Raw genomic sequence first — 18,855 nt, 5'->3', positions numbered from 1 at the left:
TTGAATTCACCGGTATCGAGGCCCACCTTGTGCACGGCTTAAGTTTGCTGGCAGGCCAAGGAATTAAAGGATACAAACCTATGAGAGGGTGCAATTACTTGACAAGCGGGTGAGTCCAAGAGCCGTGCTGTGGGTGCCGACGTCCGCGGTGGCGACGGCCGAAGTGCCGTTTTTGAAGAGGTGAGTAATTCGAAGGGTCTGTTCACTTAGCTGTAGCTTAACTTGTCGTCTGCTGAAAGTGACGTGTTACTACTGAATCTAGCGGAATGGCTGCACACTGCGTTGCTACGAAAGCGTTAGACCTCTTGTGCATACGAAGCAGCGCTACGTAGCTACAATCAAAACTGCAAAACATTCTCGCTGTGTCTGCCGTTCGTGCTGCGAGCGCATGGCAGTATTTTTGTTTGACCGTTCTGTCGTGTAAATAAGGCAACTATGACGCTTTGCCTTTCTGCTGAAAGACCGTCTGAGAAGCGTCAGCAGTTCGCGGACTACAGGCGCTTGAATTATCAATTTCTGCGGCGGCAGTTTTGGAATTTCGGTTAATTAATCGTGCTGTTTATCCACAATGTGCCCTGCATGACTAGCTTACAGTTATCAACTGATAATAAAAGCTGCAAGTAGTGTACGTTCTTGCGTGCAGCGCAGCCAGCCAGTTTTGCTGCCGAGTTGAGGCAGCTCGGTTATATCACGGCGCAGACGAATTCTGCTGCAAACTTCATGCACAATACGCGCTCCACAAAGATAAGTGTTCGCTGACTTATTCAACAACGTACAAATATGTTATGGATCACTAATAGTTCAGGCCGGGTATGGGCGCACCGTGACACTGCGCGAGCTGGCCTGAAACGACCGCAAACATGGCGCGCCTGCCGCGACGACGCTCACGCCGTCTGGTAGCGCGGCCTCAGTGAATACCTCCTATACCGACGTCGATAACAGAAGTTAAATAATGCATATACAAGTACAGTTAGCAGTTTACCACTTATACATTTCGCTCCGTGTGTCCATCATGAAACAACACCAGACAAAGCCTTGCAGATGTACAGCCTTTGTCAAAAGTATAGAGTCCAAGGGATTCGCTTCTGGGTCGTGCTGCTAGGCATCGCCAGCTTCCAACTCTCTCAGAGGTGAGAGGAACTTTCATTCTTTCCCCTCCTAAAGTTCAGACTTCTACGAATATGGTACAAGAGTCTGACTACATGGCTCGGCTCGGAAGCAAGCCTCTTGACAAAGGCTGTTTATTTTTTTTTTGTATTACCATATCCATGACTTGACGAGCATAATTTAATTGATACAGCATTATAAGAAATATATATTGCCCTTCGTGATTGTTTTTAGAAATGGCAACGCGTGGAACGTAGCATTCCACATGTTCCTAGCTCTTACAAAGCGTGTGATCAAGCAGGTCTTTCGAAATATCTGAATCACCTGAAAAGTTGTCAGCTAACCGATTAATTTACCACTCACTAACTTGGCCCTCGCGTGTTAGCCCAGCCCTTAATTTGTCGCACTCATTTCGAACGCCCGACACCAGGGCACATGTGCTGCCGATGCTTAGTGAAACCGGTAGTCGTCTACATAGCAGACGCATCCACTGGGGATTGGGAACAGGTCGATGACAGGCTTCTGTCCCGCGTCGTATGGGTTGACAGCAATGAGCGGGTAGAGCATTTCGCGCTGCTTGCAGGAGGACTTGTAGCAGGGCACCATGTAGTCGCACGGCTTGTTGCGGTACCTGCGCACGAATGCAATGCACGAAAGAGTGACGGGGACCATTATGGCGGCGGGGATGAGAGCTGATGCGACGTCACATGAATGCACAGAAAGGACTACGTTACTGCGCTTACCAGAACATATATCACGTATTGCCTCTTTCTTTTAGAGCGATAGCTCTACTCTTCGCTCTCCAACTTCGAAGGTCAAGTTTGGTGCGCGTTTGACCTTGAGCCGGCGGGGCGGAGGTGTGGCAAGTGACGTCATACCACGTGGGGCAGAAAGTTGGGCAAGTTGGTAAACATTCATGATGGGTTTCAAAGCGCGAAAAGACGGAGACGAAAGGAAAAAACACACACGACAAGCGTGTTTTTTCCTTTCGTCTCCGTCTTGTCACGCTTTGAAACCCATCATGAATGTCATACCACGTGACTCGCTGTGGAGAGGCGCCGCAGCTGCGCTCGATCGGAGCCTCGCGGCTCCTGTACCACGTGACTAGCGGGGGTATAACAGCTGGCGCTCGGTCGCTCAGGATGCAGTGAGGGGGGGATCTGTTACAGCCGGCGTCTTCGCTTCGGCGGACGTGGTTGTTTCGACGCACGTCTGTGCTTTCATTCTTTCCTCCCATATCTTTCAACTCTGCTCTATCTGCACGTGGCAGCGGAGGGCTCGGCTCGAGCCAGTCGGCAGGCCCGTGCAATTTTCTTTTCATCCTTCTTTCAGTCGCAACAGCTCGATCGAGGCCCGCGCTGGACCGACTGCGGCGCCAAACTGCACGTAGCCAAGCACAACAGAGCTTTCGCTCACATCACTAGTTTTAACAAGCGCTAAACCTCTAGCGTTTTTGCATCGTGAACCGCCGCGGTGGCTCAGTGGTTATGGCGCTCGACTGCTGAACCGAAAGACGCGTGTTCGATCCCGGCCGCGGCGGTCGCATTTCGATGGAGGCGAAATTCTAGAGGTCCGTGTACTGGCGATGTCAGGGCACGTTAAAGAACCCCAGGTGGTGGAAATTTCCGGAGCCCTCCACTACAGCATCCCTCGTTGTCCGGGCCGCTTCGGGAAGTTAAACCCCCATAAACCATTAACCTTTTCGCATCATGAGCGAGTTTGGCCTTATTGCTTAAGTACGGGCAGCATATAAAAAAAAACAATAATTTGTGTCCAGATACAGTGGAAGGCTCTGGGTGCTGGTTGTGAAATGTTTACATTAATATGCACCACTAGGTATTCTTAGGTGTAGCGGCGCACAAGCATCTAAGGCTATCTGCGCCCTAGGTCTTCAGCTTTTGCGTGCGCGCTGCCAGCAACAGCGTCAGTGCAAGGTACTTGTAACACAAAATTACACCCTTTGAACAAGAAGTTACACCTTTTTAAATAAGGAGTTACACCCTTTAACAGTTGTTTACACCATCCAAGGTGCCAAAAGGGTGCGCGGGGAGGACAGAGTTCTTCTCTAGACACAAATGCATACTGTGTTGGCGCAGCCTTTTTACGTTTGACCCTGAGACTTACTTGCACTTTTCGACGCGCGTGACCTGCGGGAAGCGCTCGGTGTTGACGACGGTCATCCAGATGCCCTTCCAGTTCTTGGCCCAACCGATGCGTAGGTACACCGCCTCCGAGCGGCAAACGAAGCTGCCGTGCTGCTTCTCGGCAGCGAAGGCCAGCGTGTAGTTCTCCACCCACTGGACCTCGTGCGGAGGCGTCTTGTACAAGGTGTGGTACAGGTCGTACATCTGGTTGTAGTACCGGTCCACGATGGACTGCACCTTCTCGCTGCATGGGGCCACCGAAGAACGTGGCTGAGGGGCGCTCTGATCATGACTGTTTGCTTTTAACGACGCTAGGACAGCTAGTCAAAGAGCGCCATGGCCGAAGTGTTTAGTATGTACGAGGTGGGCTCAAATAGCCTCAAACATTTCACCCCGTAGAAGCTGAGCACCAGGCCAAGGTAAAGCTTTTGCGCATCGGAAAACCGATGGGTACCCAATGGTTCTGGGGTCACTGATAAGGATCTTCCGACGTGGATTTGGGGGGCAGGGGGAGCGCTATGCGAAATGCGATCAAAACGTCGTTCAGGGGTTACCCAGCAACTGTAACTTTCAGCTTGGTCTGCGATGCTCACCAGGGCAGGGATAAGCTTACCAATAGACATACTGAGCGGGACGAGCAAAGCGTTTAGCATCAGGTTCGTGGGCTACGGGTATTATTTGGCATGGCTACGTAAGCGACGCGCTTTCATGATCCAATTTTTCACGAAGTCTTCGGCGTGGTACAAACAAGAGAACGATGCCGACGCCTCCCCGCGTACACAGAAATCTCAAGGGTCAGTTAATTTTTTCACTACTGGAGAGTGTGGAAGCATAGTTACCAACAATCTTAAGCATAAACAAGAAGCGCAGAACCACCATTAAGCCATTAAGTTCGGCACGATCGCACATGTTAAGCTAGAATGAACAGTTCGGCTGCTCGGCTCTGTGCCGTATTGGAATGAATGGAGACACTTATTAATGCGGTTCGATTTCCGGCCCGTTGTACGTTGGTTATTTACGTTATCCAATATGACGTACGCCTTGCATTTTACGCGTTACTATTTCTGCCTATTTACGCTTTTTATGCCTTATGATTCGATTCTGTGGTACTTGGGACCCAAAAGCGTGCGGAAATATTCAGTTGCGTGCCTAGCGGTTCTGCTTAGTGTGGTCAGTAAATACACCTTCGATGCTTAGTTCGCGTATACTGTCTTCCACTGGCTTAAAATGATTCACCATACGGTGCTTTTTCTTTTTTTCGTGCACTGATCGTGCACACGTGTTGGCTGGGTTAAGCTATTTCCAAAGCAGTCCGTATTTGCATTTTTGAAGCTCATACCTGTGGCATAAGGCCACCCATCTAAAACTATCCGGTCTTACTTTTTAGGGCGAAATCTGTCGGACACTGTTTCCACGGTGTCCAATTCTCGGCTGTAACGTTCGCCCGGATCGTACGTACGAATCAGAACAGAAGTAACTGGAGCGGCACACTCACATGGGGTAGTCGTGGTTGAACACGCACAGGTCCAGGTCTCGCGCGCATGACGGCCTCCCGTGCACGAATCCCGACGGAATGATAGAGGCGGCTGGCACCAGCGACGTGGTCACGTGCTTGCCCTTAGGAAAGCGTCTGTCACCCGAGAACGGCGGGTCCTTGTGGTAGAGGACCACCACGCCGCCCCCGGCGCCGCCGGAGCCGTGGTGGTGCGGGAACTCGGAGCCCAGAACCACCGTCACGCCTGTCCAGAGGAGGCCCACGGCAAAGACGGCGAACGTAGCCAGCAACTGCGCCTGCGAGAGACAAATAACGGAAGAGACTTGAAGAGAGCCCGCAAAACCAGTGACACAGAGCCCTCTGGCTACAACTTCGTGATCCAGCCATGTACGAGCGCAGTTGGGTGGACCATTAATACAGGCGACCACCGAGAATAATCTGGTGCAGAAACTGAGACACGGTTAATCAAATTAACGACGTACGATGAAGTAGCTCATTGTTAGAGATTATACCGCCTTCTAGGGTCTCTGACGACGTGCAGCTCTGAAGAGTTACCGCAGGGGAAGGATACGATTCCAGCACAGTTTCCAGTAGACTGAGCGGGCGCGGAATTGGATTCGAGTATTCTGCGCATGCGCTGTAACTCCCGAGTCTCGACCGCAAGCCGCACCAGGGTTGGATTCTCGGTCTCAAGAAACTGTTCTGTTTGCAAGAGAGAAGTAACTCCATCCACTCTGGTCACTCGCAGATCCATTTCAAGGACGGCGTAAACTGTGCACCCTCTGCAGACATCGCATCCTCCACGTTCGCCCAGCATTCGAACCAGCGCCCTTTCGCTGCCTTTACAAGCGCTGATCATCCATGTAGGTTTCGGACGAAGGGTGGCGGGCCTTCCGTTGGTCGCCGTCGTCCGGTCCTCACCGTGCCTATCCGTGGCGGAATGTTGATCCTCTGTCGATCGTCCATCGCGGTCGCAACTGAGCCTGTGGAAGCGCGCTGCGGGTGTGCGCGTCTGCGGGGACGCGCGGTCCGGCACCGGTGTTTTAAGGCGGCCCGCGCTACAAAAGGGGCACCCGGCCGGAACGAGGCCAAGGGAGAGCGGCCGGCCGCGCGGCTCGCTTTGTCTCAGCGGACGGGATGCCGCCGGCACCGCTAATTGCGCGCCCTGCCGCCGGCGGAGGGGTGGGGGGTCCTCCCGGTGAAAGCGAATGCGAGGATTCCACGCTCGTCGAAGGGGATCTCTGACTTGCATGATGCTCAGTTATGCCGCGAGCTTCACTGCTCCTGCTCCACCGTGTGGACGGCTTCGGGAGAATGCGCGCTTAGCGCCATCCAGGGGCATCTCTGGCGTGCGTTCTGACGCACGTGGTCCCGTTGTATAGGTATCGGTGTTTTCAGCAGACAGGTATTTGACATATTTTACCCCTAGCTTTTTTTTTTTTGCTCCTTCAGCCACCTTTCCCAGTTCAGGGAGCAGGTGCCGTTTCATGAAGCGAGGAAATCTGTCTAAAAAGCTTCCCACGAGTTATCGATCATGATCTCGTCTGAGTGGCCCTCTCTTTCCGAAGCACTTTTAGAAATGATTTAATTTTTTTCTTAAATAGCCTGAGCTCTATGATTGCACCCAGTTTTGTTGTTGTTGTCACTATGATAATTCAACTCTGTCACAGGTAATCATTCAGGCGCGTTATATGCATTTGCCAGTGTTGTCCAGTTGCCCCTGTGCTGTGCCAGCTGCGGTCACCTTATCCCTGCGAATATGGTAGTCTCATCGCTTTATCTAATTCATGATTCTCTTGACGACGAAATTTGCTGTGCTCTTAACAACACCTACTTGAAGACGACAGCATTTTCTGATTATTAAGACCTGCCCGACCTGTGAATTTACCACCCTAAACGTGCCCCCACTCCACGTATCATAACATGAACTGGTCATGTGAACTGAAAAATAATAAAAAAAAGTTACGTTTGGTGTCACGAACGACAAAGTTGTCCTTTCGCTGTCACAGAAATGGATGAAACCTTACATGCAACACCTCGAGTTTGTCCTTAATACAACCATTACTTGAACAGTAATCGACAAACCGCGGCTCATCTATTATAGGGTCTGTGGATGCAACTCTTAACGGGACGTCGCTTGAAGATCCCCGTAGATGGCGCTGCGGCCACTAGCCCTGTCCCGCTAACAAAGCGCACGAGGCGCGGATAGCGGGAAGTGGTTGCACTGAGGTCGACCGCTTGGAAAGCTGTAACGGTGCTGTCCGAACACAGACTGGCGTGTGGCGTAACGTCCGCGAAGGACTGCGGGAGCCGTTCGTCGGCTTCTTTGCCGTGCGACCTTCTCGTCGCATCGAGGCTCGTCAGCACCCCTGCTTTTTGTCTTCGAGACCATTGCAGGGACCGGCGGAACGTCTTGGTGAAAGGCTTGCGCACGCGCGACACACTCCTGGCAGAGGTGCGCTCCCCTGTACATGAAAGCGTCCCCCGTGCGGTCCCGTGCATTGGGCAGGCTGTTGATTGTGTCAGACCGTGTAGCGACGACTGTGAAGCGAGAATTTCAATTCGCCCTTCCACTCTCTATTCATGTCAGTTCCCTAAGTTCTGGACCGAATCGAATAAAGCTTCTATCCCGACTCGCCCACAACGCTTCGCTGCCGTTACCTAGTCGCGTGCTTGCGAATTGTCGTTGAGTTCTTTTGGAGCCCATTACGAAAGGGTCAAACCTCTGCGGGACCTACGCGTGTCGAAAGCAGACCTTGACCCAGTGCGTGTTCATTCCGTATGCAGGGTCGGGCGTGCAGACGGATAACACACGCGTGAATGCGAGTATTGTGGAAGAGCTTGGGCTTCCTTGTACGCTGTCTCCTTCGGCGTTGCAAGAACATTGCAAGTCTTCTCCCTATCTGAGCGCTTCGTTGCATATAGACCTTTTTCACTGTTTACAGCTTCACTAAGCTTTCGCATGCGTTTTGAACTGTCATGCGCATGCTCAGTAGATTCCTGTTCGAAATCCGCCAGCAGAAAGCTGCTGGAACAGCCCCAGTGGAAATATTGCTGCGCCCAGAAAGGTAAATGTGAAGAGGTCTGTACGTTGCGATGGACAAATTACACTTCAGTGCGTCGCTAGCAGGTGCCGTGCCACACGCAAAGCGAAATAGTTGATGCATTTGAGTGTCCCAAAGAAAGCGCGTAAACAGCGCTTAAGTAGGCACCTAACCTAACGCAAAACTTTATTAACGACTGTGAATAGTCGTGTAAGTAGCAAGCCTACATTTGTTGCAGACTTGCACGTACCCTGTCCCTCTCTTCATCGCCGCCCATTATATACAGTTTTCTTTAATCCCTTCCTAAACTTCCGCGTACAGGATTACACTGCTCTTCTGCCACTCTGCTGTTCCTGTCATGCATATTTAAGTTATATGCACCCGCCGTGGGGATTCAGTGGTAAGAACACTCGGTTGCTGATGCCGAAGTCGCGGGTTCGATCCCGGCCGCCCGCGGCGGCCACGCATTTCGATCTAGAGCGAAGTACAAAAACGCCCCTGTGGTATGCGATGTTTGGTTTGGTTTGGTTTATGAGGTTTAACGACCCAAAGCGACTCAGGCTATGAGAGACGCCGTAGTGAAGGGCTCCGGAAATTTCGACCACCTGGGGTTCTTTAACGTGCACTGACATTGCACAGCACACGGGCCTCGAATTTCTCCTCCAAAGAAATTCAACCGCCGCGGCCGGGATCGAACCCGCGTCTTTGGGTCAGCAGCCGAGCACCATAACCACTGAGCCACCGCGGCGGCTCCCATAATGAGCCAGATGTGGTAGTATGCACAGACTCCAGAAGTGCCATGGCTGCAATTAGCTCGAAAGAAAGATAAAAAAAGTTTACTCTACATCTTGCAACAACTCCATCAGCTGAAGATACGCGGGTACAGTGTACACTTCTGTTGGGTTCCAAGCCAGGAAATGAGCTCTCTGACTCCGTGGCAGGAAATTAAACCAGGGGCGAAGCCAACAAAATGAAGGTTCGCTGCCGGGATTATCAAGGAGCAGTTAAGCGAGCGCTGAAATCTAGACGGCAGGTTGAATGGAACCATGAACAAACTAATAAAATGCACCTCATAAAGCCAAAAATAACAGTATGGAAGGAATAACATCATAAAAACAGATTTTATGTAGTTATACGTTCAAGACTACGAATCGGACACACGCACTTAGAACGCAATTATTTACTCGTGGAAGCAGAACCACCTGAATGCGAGCACTGCAGTGGCCTGCTTTCAGTAATTCGCATCCTTTTAACTTGCCCGTTTTATGAAACGCATCGTCATACCCTTTTCGCAAACCTTTACAAATATCTCGTACCATTCCGTCCATCTCTTTTATTGGGGGATGAACCTCCTGTGGCATTTGACAAAGTTATTGAATTTTTAAATAGTACCCGAATTTTAAAGCTTTTATAGTTTTTTGGCATATCACAACATCTGAAGGGTACCCTGTCACAGACAAGGAGGCGCCGTAGCCATGCACGGTGGGAGGCAACTCCTCGCCCCCTTGCTCTTGGCAATGCCCTGCACTCGGCCTTCATTTCAATGTATTATTATCGGCATAAGTTATATCTAATCTCTTTTTTTTATCCAGCCGTTTACACTGGATTTTTTTGTCTTTTATTGCCTCATTGTGCGTAATTACATAAGCTTCACTATTGAAGTAGATATAGATAAACATTGCTTTGGCGCTCTTTGGCCTTCGTCGCCCTTGCGCCGATACACTCCCAACTAATCAAATCAAACTTGCACGTTACGCACAGGCTATCTCTATGTCTAAATTCATGCACTGCATGTATAGCTGGGCATTCATTTCGAGCCCATATGTGTCAGTATTTACTTTGTGCTTGTCTCCTACCCTGTGTCAAGTGAAGCAATGCCGAGACTTCCATTGTGACATGCGGTTAAAATGCTTGGAGCGTATGTTTACGCATGCGACTTCTGGAGCGAAAGCTCCACTCTCCGAGCTGCAACTTTCAATGTCATGGACAACATTCAGCCAAGCTTCACGCGCGTGACGTCACACCACTTGACTAGCCACGGCTGGAGCCGAGCCGCGCCGCCACCCCGCCGAACCTCGGCCGCATGACGTAGCAATGACGTCACACCATTATTCGCTGTGAATATCGCGGGTTTTGTTTTCGCTCGTGTACTAGGTTCAGCCGAGTTCAACATCGGCGAATTTTTGTGTGTCATTTGATCTTTATCCTCACCTGAAACGGCCAGCTAGAGATGTTACGCGGCTAGCAGACTAAATTACACGTACAGTTCCGTCGCATATCGTTTCCGTTACTTTCAGTCTAAAAGATATATTTCCCACGATACACTTCATGTCTATGTTACAGCATCACGTACAATACAGATAATCTGTGCCGACGCACCACAGGTGTTAAGTTCATCTAAACGGCGCCGCAGACATTTTCAGCATATCATTTCGTGCATCATTCACGATATACATGTGCGATCATTCCTGCATAGTGTTCATGCAATACAGAAGAGCCATTCTGTGCACAGCGAATGCACGCAAATTAATGCATGCACGATGTGACTTGCAATCGTAGAAAACTGCAAAAGAATTGTTCAGAATTTACGTAAACCCGTGAAAATAAACCCCTATCACGCGATGGCCTACACTGTCCATGATAATATATGCGACGCCAATAGAATTCAGTTGACATAGAGTTGCATAATCGGCTCCCACGATGAGCCGACTCTTCCGCGGACCAAACCCGATCACTGCTTCGTCAACAGAGGTGGCTCCCGAGAAAACGAGAGCAGGTAGCTGTTGCCGTTATACCCGTGCGGGTCTCAAAGGGGATGGAGAGAGGGAGAGAGAAAGCAAGAGACCTTCTCTTTTCAGAGCTTTCTTTCGGGCAGATCTTGTTCTTTTCTACAGACGCTAGCGCCAATTCCTCCTTGCAAGGCGCTTGCCGCGAAACCTGCCGCGTTGATCTGCCGAGCAGCGAATGGGTCGAGGAGCCATTTTCAGCGGCTTGCCGCGGAGACCAACGAGGGGCGCCCAGCTTAGTCACGTGGGAAGCCGGACGTCATTTTTGTGTTGCCCGATCCTCCGACTGAGGTTTCTTGATCCGCCAATGTACGAGGCCGGTAACTCGAATCATGGAATTTTGTAGCACGACTTTCTGACGGGCTAGTTGGTACATGATCTTTCAGAAATGATGAGCGCTCAATTGACGTTCGCAGGAAAAATGAGGCAGGACAACGACCGGCTGCTTCTATTTGGGTATGCATTCTGCGTGTAGCGTGTCCGGCCTTTCACAGCAACGCCCAATTTGAACCTGGTGTTCCTTGCCCTTCAAAGCTGCGCTCTTTTCTCTCGTTTTTTTTTTAGTAGTTTGCGGCCAGATGCTTCCTGGGCCATCATGGCGTGATCAAAACTTCGTTCTGTTTCGCACATCTTCGAGATGATTTTAGCACAGCACGTATCACTACCGCACCCCGCCACTGCCCATGCGAGCGGCCGGAATTCGCGCTGCTGATGGGGACGTGGCGCCTGGAGCATTCACGGTGATCTGCGCATGCGTAGGGGGGGGGGGGGGGGGGGGGGGTAAGTGGAGTAGCGTTTTTCGCATTGCTGTGAACCACAGCGGCATCTCCATTCTTGTCACGAACAAGCCCTCTGAGGTGCCCATGATTGAAAACTATGACCGCAAGCATGCACGCGCCCACGCAAGTGCAGGTGATTTGTCACGTGAGCAGATAATCTGTGGCAAAACAGAAAACATGTTAACTAAGAAATCATAGGACTAGGCAGCAATAGTTCAGTTACAAACACACATGTCACAGGGCGTAGCGTTTACAGGACAACTTGCCTTGAATTCTAGAACAAAAAGCGTAATTACATTGCACAGCATACAAACACTGCAGCAGCAATGAGAAAAAGTTATTTCCAGTCTCTCATATTGTTGGTATGGTCTCGTCGTATAGAAACGTAATCGGGAGGAAATAAGTTCTTATCATGCCATATATACCTGTTCAAAAATTAAATTTGTAAAGAATTTCAGTCTCGACATCTTCCTACGTTCCTCTAATCGAATCCAGCAAAGGCTCTCCTTACTACGTGTTACACTGAAATGCCTTGCGTAAATCAGTTTGGCACTCATTCTTTCCGCTGGTTGTCATTTTTCAGAAAAGGATGCCTCACGGCACTGGCATAATCAAGTATGGACGTAATATATGTTTTGTACAAAAGCTGCTTAATCGATCATTTGCAGAAAACTAAGTCAGCCCCTCCGCAAGGCTTGCTTTCCAAACATAGGGCCTCGTTCGCAGAAGACACTCTCGCATTCATTGTGGAAACGGAAAGAGTCAAGCTCCCTTTTCTGAGTAAACCCAGGAATGTCGCCTGTTAATTCCAGATGGCCCCTGGAAAGTCCTGGAAAGAGTACAATGGCATTGCAAGGGGAGTGAGCCAACCTTCGGTGGCACTGCAGTAGAGGCTAGGCAGGAAATACAAGAAAACGGGCCTTTGTTCTCGGGCCGGTAGTAGGAAGCTACCTCATACTAAACTTTCCAATTCTTTTTTTTTGCTGAACGACAGCGTCTCTCCAACTTGCTCCCTTCACCCCCCTCCTTAGCCAGAACGAGCCACGGCATTGGACATTAGCGCGCAAGCGGCGCGAACTTGATTACTTGTGTATTTTGTAAATAGTGTACAAAGCTCTCCCCTGTCCTTTCTTGCTGTCGCTCCCGTCTATACTTCTCCTCACTATCTTTTTCACCCAAGCATCTGTTGCCCAACTTGCCCAAGCATCTGTTTTAACGAATCCTCACTATCATCTCCCTTTCCCTTTCATTTCCGCCGGCTGCAGCTCGGGTGCTTAAGATATTAGATAGCAATTGCCGCGGCCGGCAACACTCTTTTGTTTCACTTTTTTCTTTTTTTTTAAATAAACCACTACCACTACTATGACAAAGGACGGCCTCCCTCCTTTTCCTGCCTGGACTGTGCTGCAGGCAGAGTGCGACCGTCCGCAGTTTTCATTCGCTCCAAGAATGTGACTGCCGCCTTAATGCTCGCTGGTCTGCTTTTTCCATCTGGGCCTAACAACCGATCCCTGGGTGCCGCCCTTCGGTGCAGTAAAAAAAGTGGCGGCAGTCAGGTTGGAAAAGTCTATATTCACTCGCTGCGCTTCTACGCTGAACACTGCGTCAGTCTCGACCTTATGCGAAATGCACTGCCATCTAGCGGTCGTCGCGCGCGATCCGCCATGTTGGAGGATAGCCGCCGGATTCACAGCACGTACTGGTGCACGCTCGTCGCGCGCGCTCGAGTTTCACCGTCCTCAGTATGCCCACATATTGCTTACTGCCTTGCTTTACGCAGAAGGGTCACACAGACGCCCAGGGAAAAAAGGCAAGAGCACTTGATCTGAGCGCATTTCTATTTTTGGACTGCGATCCCCGACATCGGCGACACAAATGTTGCAGTACCGTCGCTACATGTCGAGACGTCGCGAAACGCATTTCGTTATCGCTATGTAGCGAACGAAATTAGAAATAAGCTTTGTAGGCACGAAGAAAATATCACACAAAAGTAGTTTTTCTCCTGCGATTGCCCGTGAAATGCTGCGATTATCGGCCTCGCAAGAGAGTAATCGTGATCAGCTGTTCAGTGGTACGGGTCGCGCTTTGTGAGAACCGTCGCTCCTAGCGTTATCCGCCGCAGCGGTTACACGCGTTAGTTTTAAGTGTGAATATTTGTTTCGACGGAAACACCAGCAAGTATCAAGTGCCCGTGGCACGGAACGTTTGTGCACTGCAAGTCAGTCAATCGTTTCTGTTAGACCAGGGAAAGGTGCCTATTTTGTGGAGCGACGGCTTGATTGCATGTAGCGATTTCACTTAACCGACCGGTTTCCACGAAACCGTGTGTTGTGTAAAAAAAAATAAAGGACCGTAAGGGAAGCCGCTCAAGCGGTACCATAGTTCCAACTAGTAGCGGGAATGCATAACGCATGTAGAATCCTCCAAAAATCTCAGTGCACAACTGCTTGCTCGTCGTGGTAAAGCCATAGACACTGCTGCATTCACGGGCTACGTGTTTTTAACGGCGATAGTCCAAGAATGGTAAACAGTTGTGTAGTGGGGTCGTGCGAGGACCTAGGGGTCTATGTGGCCGGTAATAATAATAACGTGTTTTCTTTCTTTGTCTAGGGCACTAGGGCAAACTAGGGGCTCTGGGCGCTAGAGCACTAGCTAGGGCAAACAAACAAATGCTGTATGAACTTTTCAAGGAAAATGAAAAGCGTCGCATGTTGACAGGCCACTTTTTTCCACACTGCCAACATGAGCGTGAAGTTTACTATCGTTTGCTTTCGGTGTCGACGCAACACACAGAAAACGCTACCACAACAGCAGCAATTCAAGCGGCATGCCCGTTCGCAAAAAGTATCCAACCAAATAAAAACTGACTCAAACTAGACTGAAATGCGCACATTTTTAGCCGTAAACGAAAATTACACTTGCTTCGTACATTTCTTGGTGTTCAGCGTCGGTAAACTAGCTGATGTAGGACTCCGTGAAAAACTTGTATCTCCGTACCCGGTGGCGTTCGGAAAGTGTTTTGGACGCGTAGTAAGTGTCTGCGAAGTCGCTTGGAAACTTGGGCATCAGAAACAGGTCGACTGACCATTCAGTCATGTTTACAGGCTCAAGTGACAGGAAACAAGATTTTCGAGCCAGCACAGCAGCAATTTTGCATAAGGTCTATACATTAGACATTAGACGTTTTTAGCACAGCGGGGACGTACGAGCGCAGACGTATACCGGAATACCGGACGCCTTCTGCGCACGCACAGTGACATGGGCGGGCAGCAGGCGATTACATGTACATGTATGTGGGTAGGCTGCATCCCGCTTATTATTACATGCACATGTCTGCACATGCGCAGAACATGGGTGAGGCGAATTCGTCCGCAGGTATGCAGGCCATACTCTTCGAGAACGGTGGCGAGGATTCTATGTCCATCGGCAGGTATTTAGTTTCTAGAAAGGGGGCCATTATTGTCCTCCCGGTAGTCCTGTCAATGGTGGACCGAATGTCTTTCGTGGAAATATAGACAGCTGCAGCGAACTTGTTCGTCGCATGCTCGGGACGTCAGTACAATACAAGGAAATCACAATGGTGAAGAAAATGCATCTGAGTTTTGCTCAGGAGTGTTAGCATAAAGTATCGTACTTTCCGTATGAGGAATGGACCCTCTAGCAAAAATATTTTAATATGGGGACAAGCAAGGACGTGCCTTCATTACGTATGGCAAAATTGACGTTGCGGTCGGTTCAAATTCTTGAAAATTGTAATGACCAATGCCGGTAAAGTGTTTATTATCCGAGTGCATCTCATGCGGATAAATACGGCACTCTTTCCCCGCCGCGGTGGCTAAGTGGTTATGGTGCTCGGCTGCTGACCCGAAAGACGCGGGTTCGTTCCTGGCCGCTGAATTTCGATGTCTGGAGGCCCATGTACTGTGCGATGTCAGTGCACGTTAAAGAACCGCAGGTGGTCGAAATTTCCGGAGCCCTTCAGTACGGCGTCCCTCATAGCCTGAGTTGCTTTGGGACGTTAAACCCCAATAAACCAAACCTAAACCATAAATACTGCACTCATACCAACTGCGGAGCTAAAGACACACGGTGCCAACTCCCTTCGCGGGGTGGGCGCTCATCATGGATCCTTATTAGTTTAATTTTTTCTTTGACAGATTACCACCGAGACCAGACCGAAAATCCTCAGTGGTATTACGATCATGAGAAAACTTTCACTTCGGGAATAAAAAGATCTTTATTGTTCCTTGATTCCTAATACATGCAAGAAGGAATAACAATGGATAAGAAAAACGAGATAACAGAAGCAGTGACATTAAATAATAGTTAAAAGCAGAAAGTTCATTCTTACTCATAAAATGTGAGTAGAGATCAATAACGAATGACAAAGGAGCTTGCAATAAAAATGAAGTTTGGTTACAGATCAAGAGAGGTTAGATGACAGGATATGAAATGAAAAGATAGCACCATGGCCAGCACTTGCAAGTGAAAGAGCTGTGGCGGGTCGCCGAAACCGCTTCGGTGTCAATGAGCAGTGATGGCGCGTCTCTTCGTTGCCTGGTTGGGCTACATTGCCGTGGTCGATGATGATGGGCTGGACGGACGTGTGGGTCAGTCACTGGCGCCTAGCAGTCGGTGGTCGATGGAATCCCAGATCGAGAGGCCTCCAGACAGTTCTGCGCTTCCGGCGGCTTTTGCGTTTTTTACCGGCCTTGACGGGACGGACAGGACGCTCGGGCGGGGCGTTCCGGGAGGCCAGAAACATGGGCCTTCGTTGCAGGCATAGTAGTGGTCGATGATGTCGCATGAGCGGATGTTGTCCCGTAGGCATCGAGGGCATGTCTTTAGATGGTGGAGACAGTGCCTCAAATAATGGTATTTGATCTCCCCAAGCTCGCTGCTATGCGTGCGGCCGTAGTCGAAGTTTGGGCAATATGCGCGCAGAGGCTGCATTTTCGTGGGGTCGAAGTCCAGTCTAATGACCTCTTTCATATTGAACTTGAATTTATCTTCGGGGCAGATGCCCAGCAACGCTTCACCGCTCTGGGCGTTGTCGTCGGTCGCGTTGAAGGCAGCCTGCAGGCAGTCTCTGCACACGACGTGGCCGCACGGTATCAGCCATAGCTCCGGAGGCACATCCCGGCACTGGAAACACACCCGGGTCACAGGCAGTGAATCCACAAACGTAAGCAGGCGGCCTTCCACGAAAGAGTCGTAACCCCGCACGGTGTACTTGCTCCTGGCACACTGGGTCCGCAACGCCAAACCTTCGGAGTAACATGCTCTCAGTCACCGTCGTTGCATCCTCTAGATCTTGCGCGTCAACTCCACTAGGCCATCGTCGAATTCTGAGTTGATGGATGCCATGCCAGACATGCACATTGCTGCTCGGCCTATAAGCGGGCTTGAGCGGAGTTCGACTGGCGCGTGCAGTTCGAATGACAGCAACAGACTGCTTGCATTGGGCTCAGAAAGAAGGGAAGGGAAACGACAGAAAGAGAAGAGGGAAAGTGAAAGTGCGCCGGTGTTTCTTTCGATACTGAGAATTCACGTGACGGACCAGGGAATGACCCTTCCTCCCTTTTACAGGAACGGATTATGCCAAGAGGTGACTCCGCTAGCTGCATTCCAGAGACATGCAGTAAATGATACGTGACGTGCACGACCAGGGCTACAAAGGACTTCTCTGAAGCTGACAGCGCTCACCTTCTTCTGCTACTTCTCTTTGTTCGGCAGAACCAGATCTTTCTTGGAACTACTGGTGCTCCACCCTGATCCGACACCCTTCTCAGAACCCCGTGTGCTAGTGTGCTGATGTACTAGTCGGTGGTTTCCATCGTTTTTCAGTAGCGCTTTGCAGCACCAGCACAGTCCACAAAAAGCACGTATGCAAAGAGGCGTGTGTCTGTATTCGTGTCTTTTTGTGCGCTCTCCAACGCACTTCTGAAATACGGCACAACCTGTTTAACCTGTGGAATTGCATAAACCTTAAGGCAACTACGCGGTTGCGGCGACCCGCCACAGCTGCTTTCACTTGCAAGTGGTGGCCATTGTGCTATCTTTTCATTGCATATCCTCTCATGTAAGCTTCTCATAACCTGTAACCAAACCTTATCTTTATTAAAATCTCCCTTGTCAATCATGGCAATGTAGCCCAGCCATGCAAGGAAGTTACTCGCCATTCCTGCTCATTGACAACCAAGCGGTTGGCCATTATGCTATCTTTTGATTGCTTATCCTGTCGTCTAAACTTCTCATAGTCTGTAACCAAACCCTGTCTTTATTAGAAGCTCCCTTGTCATTCGCTTATGTCCTTTAGTCACAATTATTGATTAAGAAAAAAATTATGAAATATTTTCTGCTTTTTAATGCTGTTTATTATCGTGGGTTCTCTTATTTTGTTTTTCTTAGTCACAATTATTCCCTCTTTCATGTATTAGGAATCAAGGAATAATAAAGGTTCTTTTTATTCCCGAAGTGAATGTTTTCACGAATCTTATTGCCAATGAGGATTAAGTCAAAGAATAACTTATACCAATAAGGATACGGGATGAGCGCCCACTCTAAGAAGAGAGTTGGCCTTATGCGTCGTTAGCTCTGTAGTTTGCATCAGTACCGTAGTTATTCCCATGAGACAGATAATAAACACCTCATTGACCATAACAATGTTGGAGAATTTGAATCGACTGCAGCCTAAAATTTACCGTATTTAATGAACGCACCTCGTTAATTGGCCCCCTTTTAAAATTTTTTTTTGCTCCAGGGTGCATTCGTCATACGAAAAGTACGATACTATACTCTAATACTCGTGAGCAAAACTGCGCTGCATTTTCTTCACCATTTTAATTTCCCTGTATTCCACTGACGTCCCGAGCATGCGAGGAACAAGTTCGCTGCACCTGTATACATTTCCACGAAAGACATCCTGTAGGCCAATGACCGGACTATCCGGATGACAATAATGACCCTCTTTCTACTAAACGCCTGCCGATGGCATAGCATTCTCGCCACCGTTCTCGAAGAGTATGGCCTGCAAACCTCTTGAAGAGTTCGTCGCGCGCATGTCCTGCGCACGTGCATGTAATAATAGGCGGGATGCAGCCTACCCACTTACATGCGCATGTAATCGCCGGCTGCCCATTTCACTGCGCAGAAGGCGTCCGGTAGACTGGCATACGTCTGCGCTAGTAAGTCTCCGCTGTGCTAAAAACGTCTAATGCCTAATAAATTAAGAGTCTGACGCAGAGTTCAGCGTACAAGCGTAGTGAGTGAATACAGACCTCTCCAACCTGGCTGCCGCCATTTTCTTGACTGCACCAAAGGTCTGCACCCAGGGATCGGTTGTTAGGCCCAGATGGAAAAAGCAGACCAGCGAGCATTATGGCGGCAGTTATGTTGGCAACGTCTATATGTAGGCGCAACTGACTTGTCGGATACAACTTAAGCAAGCAGCGGCTTTTCCCTATCAAAGGACGCCCTTCCAGCTAGTGGCGCCAGCCG

The 18,855-nt window shown here is 49.7% G+C and overlaps 1 protein-coding gene across 1 annotated transcript; it reads right to left on the bottom strand.

The window, feature by feature from the left end:
• Positions 1-1,283: 1,283 nt before the first annotated feature.
• LOC149335903 (uncharacterized) lies at positions 1,284-17,569 on the bottom strand. The gene is made up of 5 exons (XM_089554040.1): positions 17,531-17,569; positions 16,063-16,602; positions 4,747-5,042; positions 3,232-3,495; positions 1,284-1,738 (listed from the first exon to the last, which is right to left on the bottom strand). The coding sequence occupies exons 1-5, from the start codon at positions 17,567-17,569 to the stop codon at positions 1,558-1,560; spliced, it is 1,320 nt and encodes a 439-aa protein (XP_089410166.1). The 3' UTR covers positions 1,284-1,557.
• Between the last annotated feature and the right edge of the window lie 1,286 nt (positions 17,570-18,855).

This window comes from Amblyomma mixtum, chromosome 7 (genome assembly GCF_055824585.1).
Source record: "Amblyomma mixtum isolate Tamu chromosome 7, ASM5582458v1, whole genome shotgun sequence".
In the NCBI taxonomy this organism is placed as follows: Eukaryota; Metazoa; Arthropoda; class Arachnida; order Ixodida; family Ixodidae; genus Amblyomma; species Amblyomma mixtum.
Note: the sequence above shows the minus strand (reverse complement) of the source record. Positions and strands in the feature narration are given on the sequence as shown.